This window comes from Myotis lucifugus, unplaced genomic scaffold (assembly GCF_000147115.1).
Source record: "Myotis lucifugus unplaced genomic scaffold, Myoluc2.0 scaffold_87, whole genome shotgun sequence".
Taxonomy (NCBI): domain Eukaryota; kingdom Metazoa; phylum Chordata; class Mammalia; order Chiroptera; family Vespertilionidae; genus Myotis; species Myotis lucifugus.
The window spans coordinates 4,068,528-4,078,777 of NW_005871135.1; the positions used below are offsets into that span (position 1 = coordinate 4,068,528).

Consider the following 10,250-nt stretch of genomic DNA (forward strand, 5'->3'; position numbering starts at 1 on the left):
TGTCCCTTGGCTGAATGAGCTGCTGCTTCTCTCACCCACTTTGCTACTAACCTTCACAGGTTCCTTGAGCTCCCTGGGGACCTGGTCCTGAGCTCCCTGGGGACCTGGTCCTGCCTCTGGCAGGCCCTCCCCTCACTCCTCTGGCCCCCGAGCAGGGGTGGGCAGAAGATCTGGGGTGGAGCCAGGCTCCCCTGGGGTCAGGCTTTGCTTCAGGGATTACATTGGAGGTGGATCTCTGGCTTTGCTGCCCTCTGACCTCGGGACAGTCCTTTGCTGTTGAGAGAGTTGGGCTCCTCTTGCCAGACTCAAGCAGAGGCTCTTCCTGCCTCCCCCAGCCTGTGTTCTCACGGCACCTTGGCCTCAGCCCCGACTCCGGCATCAGCCTGCCTTGCCCTCTGTCCAGCCCGCACAGCCTCCTAGCTTGCTGCTTCTCTTCCTGCCTTACCCATCCTTGACTCCCCCAAAGGCTGAGCGTGCTGCACCGAGTCAGATCCAGAAAGCCGGGCCACCTTGCCCTTAACATCCCCTTCCCCTCCCCCCACCCCCTCACTTTCTCCCACCACCACCTGGCTTTAGGGTCAGATAGAGGCTGGGAGGCTGCATCTTACCCCACTGGTCACTCTACTCATGTGACTCGGTCACTTGCCTTCAGAGCCTCAGTTTCCCCTCCTACAGAGCCTCCATCTCACAGGGAACTGTCAAATCTCCTTAACCGTTGTTTGCTATAAAAAGCTAAAGATCTTAATTAAATTTACTTCTGAGTCTTCATCCCCTTCACAGCTGTAAGGTCAAACGAGGGGGATGGGAGTTTGGAGTGGAGAGAGCCCCGGGTGGGGGCATCTCCTCACAGTGGGAAGTGAGCTGGGGTGGGGACAGGCCCCGGGGTATTCCGACCTGGGTTCCCTCCCACCCTGGGCGCCTGCTTGGGCTCACGCGGCTGTGCTCTCTGTCCTGGGTGCTGTGCTGTGGCGCACTGCCCTCCTGGCAGGACCTGGCAGTGCTGCAGGACAAGTTACGAATCTCCACCAAAAAGCTGGAGGAGTATGAGACCCTGTTCAAGTGCCAGGAGGAGACGACGCAGAAGCTGGTGCTGGAGTACCAGGCGCGGCTGGAGGAGGGTGAGGAGCGGCTGCGGCGGCAGCAGGAGGACAAGGACATCCAGATGAAGGGCATCATCAGTAGGTGAGGGGTCCTGTTCCTGCTCTGGGTCCAGTCCTGGCCCCACACAGCCCTCCAGGAGGCTCCGGGGAGGGGCTGACCAGCTGCAGGGTGAGTGGAGTGTGGAGACAGGAAGGAAGGAAGTGTCCCAGGTGGTGGGGACTGTGGCACAGGCCTGGAAGTAGAAGGTAGCCTGGAGTGTGGGAGCCCCACAGGGTACAGTGTGTGCTGATGGTAGAATGCAAGCCAGGCCTGGCGGAAGTGCGGTCAGCCGAGGCCAGCTCTGGGAGGACCTGTGGGCCCTGTATGGAGTCCCACTTCCTTGGTGAGCACTCGGGAGTGCAGAAGCCAGATTGGAGGTGCCAAGACAGACAATGAGGACCCAGTTCAGGGCAGGAAAAATAGGAATGAATGTCAGTTACTTTCTGTGGCTGAAGGTGGGAGGTGAGAGGGAGGAAGGAGACAGAATAATCCCCAGACTTTTCTACCAAGAGCATCTGGGTGTGTCGTGGTGCTAATTACTGAGATGGGGAACTTTGAAAGAGCAGCAGTTCAGGTGGGGAGAGAGAGGGATGGTGATGACACCAGTGTTGGATGTGTTGGGTTTTAAGGTACCTATGGATCATACAAGAAGATTTCGGGGGTGGGGGGATGGGTGTCAATTCTGACTCATCTTTATTGATGGTTTATATCAGATTCTGTGTTGATTCCCTCCCTTCCTCTCTCTTTTTCTCTCTCTCTCTCTACTCTTGAGTAGGGTGGGAGCACCTTTGTGTCTGTGGGCAGGGAGTGCAAAGTGTAGCATCCAGGCCAACCCACAGAGTCCCAGTCCTGGAGTGGACTTTATTATGACAGTAATACCAGGTACAAGAGCCTGTCATCTGGACAGATTTCACAGGAGTGCAGTAGCCAGGATGTTCCCCAGCACACCAGGCTTCATGCTAAATTTATTCACTACAAAAACCCTCCCCAAATTCCTCCTATTTAGACGACCTGTTTTTCTGCTCCTAATTATTGTTTCATTTACCTCTGGGTTTGTTCATTGGAAAATGGTTAGCATGAGCAGAGGGCCTGTAACCAGGGTCACTAGAAACCCACTGTCCACTTGACTGCCAGCTCTGCTCTTTGCTCTCTTCACATGTGTGGTCACAAAAATGGAAGCACTTTCCCCCTAACCACCTCCTCTTTGTGTCTGTTCGCTGAGAGGTGCATGCTTTCCTGAATTCAGTGGCTTATTTAACACATTTATCTCTACTAACCAGTCCTGGCATATTTCCTCCCTAATGTAAATGTCAGTTAGGTTGATCGTGTTGTTCAAGTCTTCTGTATCCTTACTAGCTTTTCCGCTTGTTCTGTCAATTACTGGGAAAAGGATGTTGAATTTTCTAATCATAATTATGGATTTGTCTATTTCTCCTTTTATTTCTGTTGGTTTTTGCTTTACGTACACTGAAACACTATTCTTAGATGTATACATATTTAGGATTGTTATGTACTTTGATGAACTGACCTCTGTATTATAAAGTCATCCTCCTTAGCTCTCATAACATTCCTTGCTCTGAAATCATCTTTGATATTAATAAGGCTGCCAGAACTTAATTTTAATTATAGTATTAGCCTGCTATATCCCTTTCAATCCTTATACTTTTAACCCATCTTTATGTTTCTATATAAAGTGAATTACTCTTACAGACATCTTACTGTTGGTTCTTGCTTTTTATTTGATAGTTTCTGCCTTTTAATTGAAGTGTTTAGACCATTTACATTTAATGTAATTGTCAATATAATTATGTTTAAACCTATTATCTTGCTACTTGTTTTCTATTCGGACTGTTTTATTCCCCTTTTCTGGCCCTCTTTTGTATTTTTTATGATTCCATTTTATCTCCTATTGGTTTATTAGCTAATCTCTTTGTGGTTGCTTTAGGACAGGAGTTAGAAATTTTCTGTTAAGGGGCAGGTGATAAATGTCTTCAGCTTTGCAGGCCATTTGGTGTCAGTTGCAACTATTCAACTCTGCTGTTACAGCAGAACTGTTTGTGTGGTGTGGCTGTTTACAAACACAGGCAGTAGGCCTGCTTTAACCTTCAGGATATACCAGGCTAGTACTGGCTGTAATAATGGGCACTCTGTCATTATCTTTGTTCCTCTGTATTTAGCATACTTTTTCCTCTGGCTGTTTTTAAGATTTACTTATCACATTAGTGTGGTTTTCTTCACGTTTCTTGGGTTTGTTGAGCTCTTGGATCTGTGGGTACATAGTCATGCCTCCTCAGTTTGCTTTCCGGGACTCCCATTGCACATATGTTGGGCTGCTTTATATTGCCCCACATCCCACTGATTCTATGTTGTTTCCATTCTTCTGTCTTTTATCTTAGATCATTTCTATTGCTCTGTCTTCAAGTTCTCTAATCATTTCTTCTTCGGTGTCTAATCTGCTAAGTAATTCTATCCAGTACTTTTTTTTTATCAGCTATTATACTTTTGCCTCTAGACTTTGATTTTAATTCCATATACTTCTCTTTATGCTCATGCTTTTCTATATTTTCTTGAACATGTGCAATATATAATAGTTGTTTTAATGTCCTTGCCTACCGATTCTATCATCTGACATTTCTGAGTCTGTTGTTACTGATTAGTTTTCTTCCTTCCTGGTTATGGGTTATGTTTTTCTACTTCTCTGCATTTTTGGTTGGATGCCAGACATTGTGAATTTTACGTACGTGCTGGATGTTTTGTGTTCCTTTAAATATTCTGGGCTTTGTTCTGGGACACAATGAGGTTATCTGGAATCACTTTTGGTTCTGTTGAGGCTTACATTTACACTTGTTGGGCGGGTCCTGGACAGCCTTTAATCGAGGCCCAATCTGGCAGTTTCTTTCTGGGGATCCCACTGGAGGCCTCCTGGGTTAACAACGTCTTTCCACTGTGCTCGGAAGGAACGTGCACGATTCCTGGAGTGGTTTTGTGAACTTTCCAGTGGTTCTTGTCCCCGCCTGGCTGTTTTCTCACAGGCATGCAGACCAGTCCTCAGCCAAAGACCAAAGGGGACCCCTCAGGAGACAGGGGGCCCTCTCTCTGCATCTCCCTCCTGTCCGCACTGTCCTGTGAATCCCAGCCCCATCTCCTGCCCTCCCTGGGTCTCCTCCATCCTGAGGTCGCTCCCTCCTTTTGTTTGGCCTCGACACTCCAGGCGCTGGACGGGGCTCACACTGCATGTCCCTTTCTTGTAGGGATCACTGGACTGTGCTGCCAGTTATTTAGTATCTGGAAAACTTTGTTCTATAGGTATTTTATCTGGTTTTATAGTTTTTTAGTTATTTTTTATGGCAGGAGGATAAATCTAGTCCCTGTTATTCCACCATAGCTGGAAACAGGATATACCAGTCTAATTTCCCTTCTAATGATGCCATCTACTGCCTTTCTTCCGCCTCCCCCCACCCCCTCTGGTAGGCTTTGTTCCATGACTGCCTTCCCGTGACAGGAACCCCCCGTTGACGTGGCCCCACACTCCTTTCTCCTGACTAGTGCTCCCGACCCATTGACTTCTCATGACAGCCCTGTGTGGTGCCTGCCCAGCTCCATTGACCTCCCTGTGCACCTACTGTGCGTGAGCTGAGTGCTCACCTAGGGGACGGGAGCTGCTGCTGGGCTGGGGAGGAAGCCGTGGGAGTGTATGAGCTCATCTGAGGAGTGTTTGTAGAGCGAGAAGAATGGAGAGGAAGCAGAGCCCTGACATCCTAGGGGCAGCCAGGACGTGGCATCTGCCAGCAGTGGCCTGGGAGCTGCAGGGAGACCCAGAGAGTGTGGGCTTCAGAAGCCAAAGGAAGGGAGTTGGGAGGTAGGAGTGACGGGGAGTGATTGACAGTTGTGGGAGAGACCAGCAGGACGAGGCGGGAAGGGTCTCAGGAAAGGAGCAGCTGGTGACGGACCCACACCTGCCTTAGCTCTGAGCCTCTGCAGATGGCATTCCTCCCGTCTTCTCTGCTTGTTTCCCACCTGCAGACCTTGTCCTTCAGATGTCCAGTTCCGTGTGTGCACCCCCTTCCCGCTCTGTCCCATGGCCCTGAGCTGCCCGTGCAGGGCATAGCTACTGTCTCTGTCCGTGTCCCTGCTGCCTAATGAGTGCCTTGAGGGGAAGGACTACACTTCATTCATCTCACTACCACGCGTGCCCGGCACAGCCCCATGAATGCAGAGGGAGGAGAGAGCTCTAGAGTCCTCCAGGGTCTCCGTCTCCCCACCCAGACCACGTTCCCACAACCTTATACCACCTGCCAGGCTCTGGAGGATGGGGAGGACCGAGCACCCACGCCCACCCTCCTGGAAGAACATCAGGAAAGGGGCAGCCCCCGGGGCTTCTGGGGAATTGGAGATGGGATTGGGGGACAGTGTAAGGAAGGAGTAGGTCCAGCCCACGCTGTGGCCAGGGGCCAGCTGGAGGCCCTCTGTCCCAGGCACATGTCTCCTCGGCCACAGGCCCACACCCACCTCCTCATCTGCTCCCTCACGTGCTGTCCTTACCTCTGGCCACAGGTTGATGTCAGTGGAGGAGGAGCTGAAGAAGGACCACGCAGAGATGCAAGCAGCTGTAGACTCCAAACAGAAGATCATCGATGCCCAGGTGGGGGGCTCTGGCCCTTTGATCGGCCACAGGTGGTAAAGGACCTAGGATAAGGGGGGTGACTTTGGCTTCTCCATATCCTTAGTCATACCCCACTGCAAAAGCTGCAGAGGAATAGGAGAACAGATCCTTGCCCTGGGAAGTCAGACTTGAGGGTCTCAGTGGACCACAAGCTCACTAGGACAGGTTGTGGAAGGGGCAGGGCAACTCCTCCCCTACTGGGGCAACATGGTAGGTATTGCCTTTCACCAGGGGTGCTAACCAAAGAGTGGATCTGTTGGGAGGCGAATGGGGAAGTCTGGAGGTGGCACAGGGAGTGGGAGGGGCTCTGTTCAGAGCTGTGGCTTTCCAACTGCATTGAGAGGAGAGACATGTTAGAGGCTTTTGGCCTCCTTCCCCCAGGCCTGTTCCTTTTCGTCTCAAGCGCCCAGAAATAGGGCCAGTCCTTGCAGACTGTAAACTGCACACAGGACCAGAAGCTGTGACCTCTGCATGTCACGCATAGGCACAGGGCACCTGCCCTCCGGGCCTCGGGTGGCTGATGGATGACACTAGAGCTGCTCTGTTGAGGATGAGAGGCAGGCGATATGGTCGGCGTTAGAAAGGCAGACTCCAGGAGGTCGTGGCCCATGATGGCAAGGCCACCCTGCCCCACTCGCCCGCTGCTCCACGGGCCTCTCCTCCAGGCCACATTCCTCCCGCCCCAGCATTCCTACAGGCACACAGCCCCAAGGAGATGCGTCCCCTCCGTGACCCCATCTCACGCCCTCTTTGTCCACAGGAGAAGCGCATCGCCTCCCTGGACGCCGCCAACGCCCGCCTCATGAGCGCCCTGACACAGCTGAAAGAGAGGTACAGCATGCAGGCCCGTAACGGCATCTCCCCCACCAACCCCACCAAATTGCAGATTACCGAGAACGGCGAGTTCAGAAACAGCAGCAATTGTTAACCTGCCCGAGGAGAGGGAGGACTGTGGTGGCCCAGGGCCGGGCCTCGGCCTGGGGAGGAGCACCCCACAGTTGCAGCCCCAGCGCGGGGGGCAAGAGGCCGAGGCTCGTCTCCCGTGCCCTCCGTCCACGGTCCCGGAGGCGGCCACAGAGGGAGCCGAGAGAGACTGACGCAGCGGGAGCCCTCTCTCTTCTGCCCAAGAAGCGTGTTGGGTTCAGGCGAAGAGACTGCACGCGGGGAGTGGGACAGCCTGGCGGGGGTGGGGGCGGCCAAAACCTGTCTCCGTTGGTTATTGAATTTGGTGTGTGTCACCTTTCCTTCTTGACCTGGCCAAGTGCATGTACCCCTCGCGCTCCCCAAGGAGGGAGCTGCCTGGAGTGGGGGTGGTTGAAGAGCTGGGGCCCAGGCTCCCTGGCAGCCAGGCCCCTCCCTGTGGGCCCTGCCCTGCAGTTTCAGGAGCTGACAGGTGGGGGGGTGGGGAGGATGGAGCTGCCTGAGGTCCGTGTCCCCTGCCCGGCTCTGAGCACCTGCCACTGCATGCAGCCTGTCGGGGACCCTGCTGTGAGGAACCGAGGATCACCCAGACCTGTCCCCACATTCCCGCCGCCTCCTCCCTCCCTCCCTCCTTATTCTGCCAAAAAGACCCAGGGAGGCTCCGTCTGTCCTCTGGACCCTCGCACCTGTGGGCCTTTGCCCCGCATCAGAGCCTCCGCCCGGGCCAATGTCTGGAGCTCCCAAAGCCAAAGACCTGGGCAGCGTTGGCCCAGCAGCACTGCTTGCCCTCCTGTGGCCCTGCAGGGAGTGGCCGCTGGGGCCCATCCTGAGAGAAAGGCTGAGCTCTAGGGTTAAAGAATTCTAATGCCCACAACCCTGGGCAGGCGGATAACTGTGATTTCTTTTCCTTTCGCAGTATGCATTAGAAACAAAAGCCCGCTCGCTCGCTTGCTGGAACACAGGGGCCTTTTAAATTGAGTGTGCGCACTGCATGGGAAATAGCGGCCCTGGAGGATGTTAGACTTGCTCCCTCTCCAAGACAGCAGCGGCCTGCACCCGGCCCGTGTGCGGCCGCCGCCTCCTCACCCTTCCCGGGGCCCCCAGCCAAGGACCAGGCGCCGCAGACAGGGAAGGGGCACACCCCACACAGCTGGGCCCGTTTTCCTCAGCTCCAGGCTGTTCTGTAGCTCGTCAGCCTGCGCCCCCACGTGCGGGACATAGGTGGGCAGGAGCGTGGGTCTCTCTGGGCCCCTCCCTGTTCCCAGCCCCAGCCCTGGATACAAGTCGGGCCTTTGCCCCGCAGCAGAGACGGGCTGAGCCAGGGCCAGCCCTCAGCCTCAGCCTCAGGGAGCGAGGAGACCCTTGGAAAGAGCGCCGAGCCCTTCCTGCCCCAGGGGCTGGAGACGTGGTGCCAGGGCTGGGGTTGCCACAGAGCCCGTCAGGAGGGCGAGAGGGGGAGGGGTGGCCCAGACCTCACTGAACCCCGTCCTGGGCCTGGACCATGCTCAGGGAATGGGCTCTGAGACGAAACCTGCAGTACAGTCAGGCCAGGGACACGCTGGTGGGCGAGGGCAGCCCCCCAGGGTCACAGACCTCAGGAGGGAAGGCCATGGGGGCTGAGGCCCTGCTTCTACTTGTGGTCTCACAGGCGGGGCCTGGCCCCGGTGATGTCCTCTGGTTCCGTTTCGTCCCCCCACAGCCCAGTGAGCCCCCCCCAACCCCCCCACCTGACTCTCCGCCCACCGATGCCTCGTAGAGCGACCTCGGACTGAGCGCCTCTTAGCAATACAGGGGAGGTTCCAGGGCCCGACAGCAGGCGCAGGAGGCCAGCGCGGTGGCCGGTGCTGGCGGCCCTTGGCTGGGCTGTGAGCTCTCAGGCCAAAACCTTACTTACCTAGTGCAAAAACTGTAAACGTGTACAGACTCCAGATTTTTATCTGAATTGCAAGTCTGACCATTTTTGTAAATGTTCTTGGTGTTTGACTGTAATGTAACTATTTCACCTAACGGTTGTACATAGTCCTCTAGTCCTGGTGCTGCCGAGGGCTGCCCGGGACCGCTGCTCTCCGATGGTTTGTATTTTATATTTTAATCTAGAGAACAGTATTGGGCAGGAGGAAGACGTTTGGGATTTGGGTGCTGGGGTTCCCCCCCTGCCCGTGGCATTAATTTGTTTGCTTTGCAGTGTGCTGTCTGGGTGGGGGTGATGGGCACATGCGCCCTGGCTGGGCCAGCAAAGGGGGCTCTCGCCTGGGCCACACAGAACCCGCGTCGTGGTGCTGGACGGCCTGCAGACAGAGGGCCCGCAGGGCGGGGGTGGGGAGGACCACGGTCCCAGCCCAGACCCTACGGGAGACCCTCTCCTCTCCTTTGCCAACACAGAGGCGCCTATTTGGTGAACTTTTATGTTTAGGGTGAAGGAAACTGCCAAACTTCCTATAAGTGAAGACTTTTTCCAACTGCCCATAAGGGGGGTGGGGAACCGAGGCCAGAGCTCTCCCCTCCCCCACAGAGCATCTGCCGGATGCACCTCTCCCTCCCACCCGTCCGTCTGCAGAAGGCAGACTGTCCAGGGAAACAGCCCCTCTCTTTTCTACACTCGGCCCCCAAGCCGCCCGGCCCCCCACCTCCCTGCCCCCCTTTTGTAAGTATGTGAAAAGGACAAAACTGCAAACGTGGAGTCTCGGCCGGAGCCTCTCCAGCTGTGACTTTTAACTATGTAATAATGTACAGAGAAAGTTGTTGGTGTTCTAAGACTGTGTGGCTGTGCAATTTCTGTACATTTGCAATTAGAAATATTAAAGATTTATTTAGCTATTTTAAGCCTGGCTCGCCTCTCCATTCAGCTGTGTCTCGGGAGATTTTGTGGGGGTGACCCTTGAGTCATGGGCTGATGTTGCCCCCCTGTGCCAGCACTTGGTTCACCTGGTGGCACTGCACACAGGGAAGACCCCTCAAGCCGATGGCAGTGGTGGTCTCGGCTCCCTGAGTGAGCCGGTGTCCCCTCCTCCAGGCAGTGGAGCAGGTGGGCTGCAAGCCTCCCCATGGCTCAGCCAGCTCGGAAGTGAGGTCTTTGCTGGTCCCAGGGTCTCCTGGGAGAAGGGCCCACACTTGCCCTGCAGCAGACACCAGCTCCTGCCCAGCTCTGCTTCAGATGCTGTCCCACCTGCTGAAGTCTGCCTCCAGGAGGGGACAGGCCCATCACGGGGAAGAGGTTGGCCTAGGGTCCAGCAAGTCATGGCAAAGTTGGACGGAACCCAACCTTCCGATGTCTGGAAGGTTCCAACTCATAAGGCTCTCCCAAGCCCCCCACCTGCAAGACCGAACCCAAGGCCTCCACTGTGAACAAACTGGCCCCCAAACCCCTTCAGCTGCACCTGTGCACAGAGGACCTTGCAGCCCTGGGTCCCACTGAGCAGGTCCCAGGCACCACACAACAACCACTAAGGGTCAGTGCACCCCCTTTGCACATGTGGGGAGACTGGCTCAGAGGGGGCAAGTCCAGGCCCAGCTCCTGCCCACCTCA

At 55.1% G+C, this 10,250-nt stretch overlaps 1 protein-coding gene across 9 annotated transcripts in view; it reads left to right on the forward strand.

The window, feature by feature from the left end:
- DAB2IP (DAB2 interacting protein) overlaps positions 1-9,547 on the forward strand; it is a 76,263-nt gene extending 66,716 nt beyond the window's left edge. For 7 of the 9 annotated variants that reach the window (XM_006091120.2, XM_023755956.1, XM_006091115.3 and 4 more), the window contains 3 exons: positions 989-1,182; positions 5,695-5,782; positions 6,564-9,547. In XM_006091120.2, the coding sequence (XP_006091182.1) occupies positions 989-1,182; positions 5,695-5,782; positions 6,564-6,731 (450 nt within the window). In that variant the 3' untranslated portion in view covers positions 6,732-9,547. The remainder of the gene's footprint in view (positions 1-988; positions 1,183-5,694; positions 5,783-6,563) is intronic. The other 2 variants (XM_023755952.1, XM_023755954.1) reach the window with 1 other exon arrangement.
- Positions 9,548-10,250: the final 703 nt, after the last annotated feature.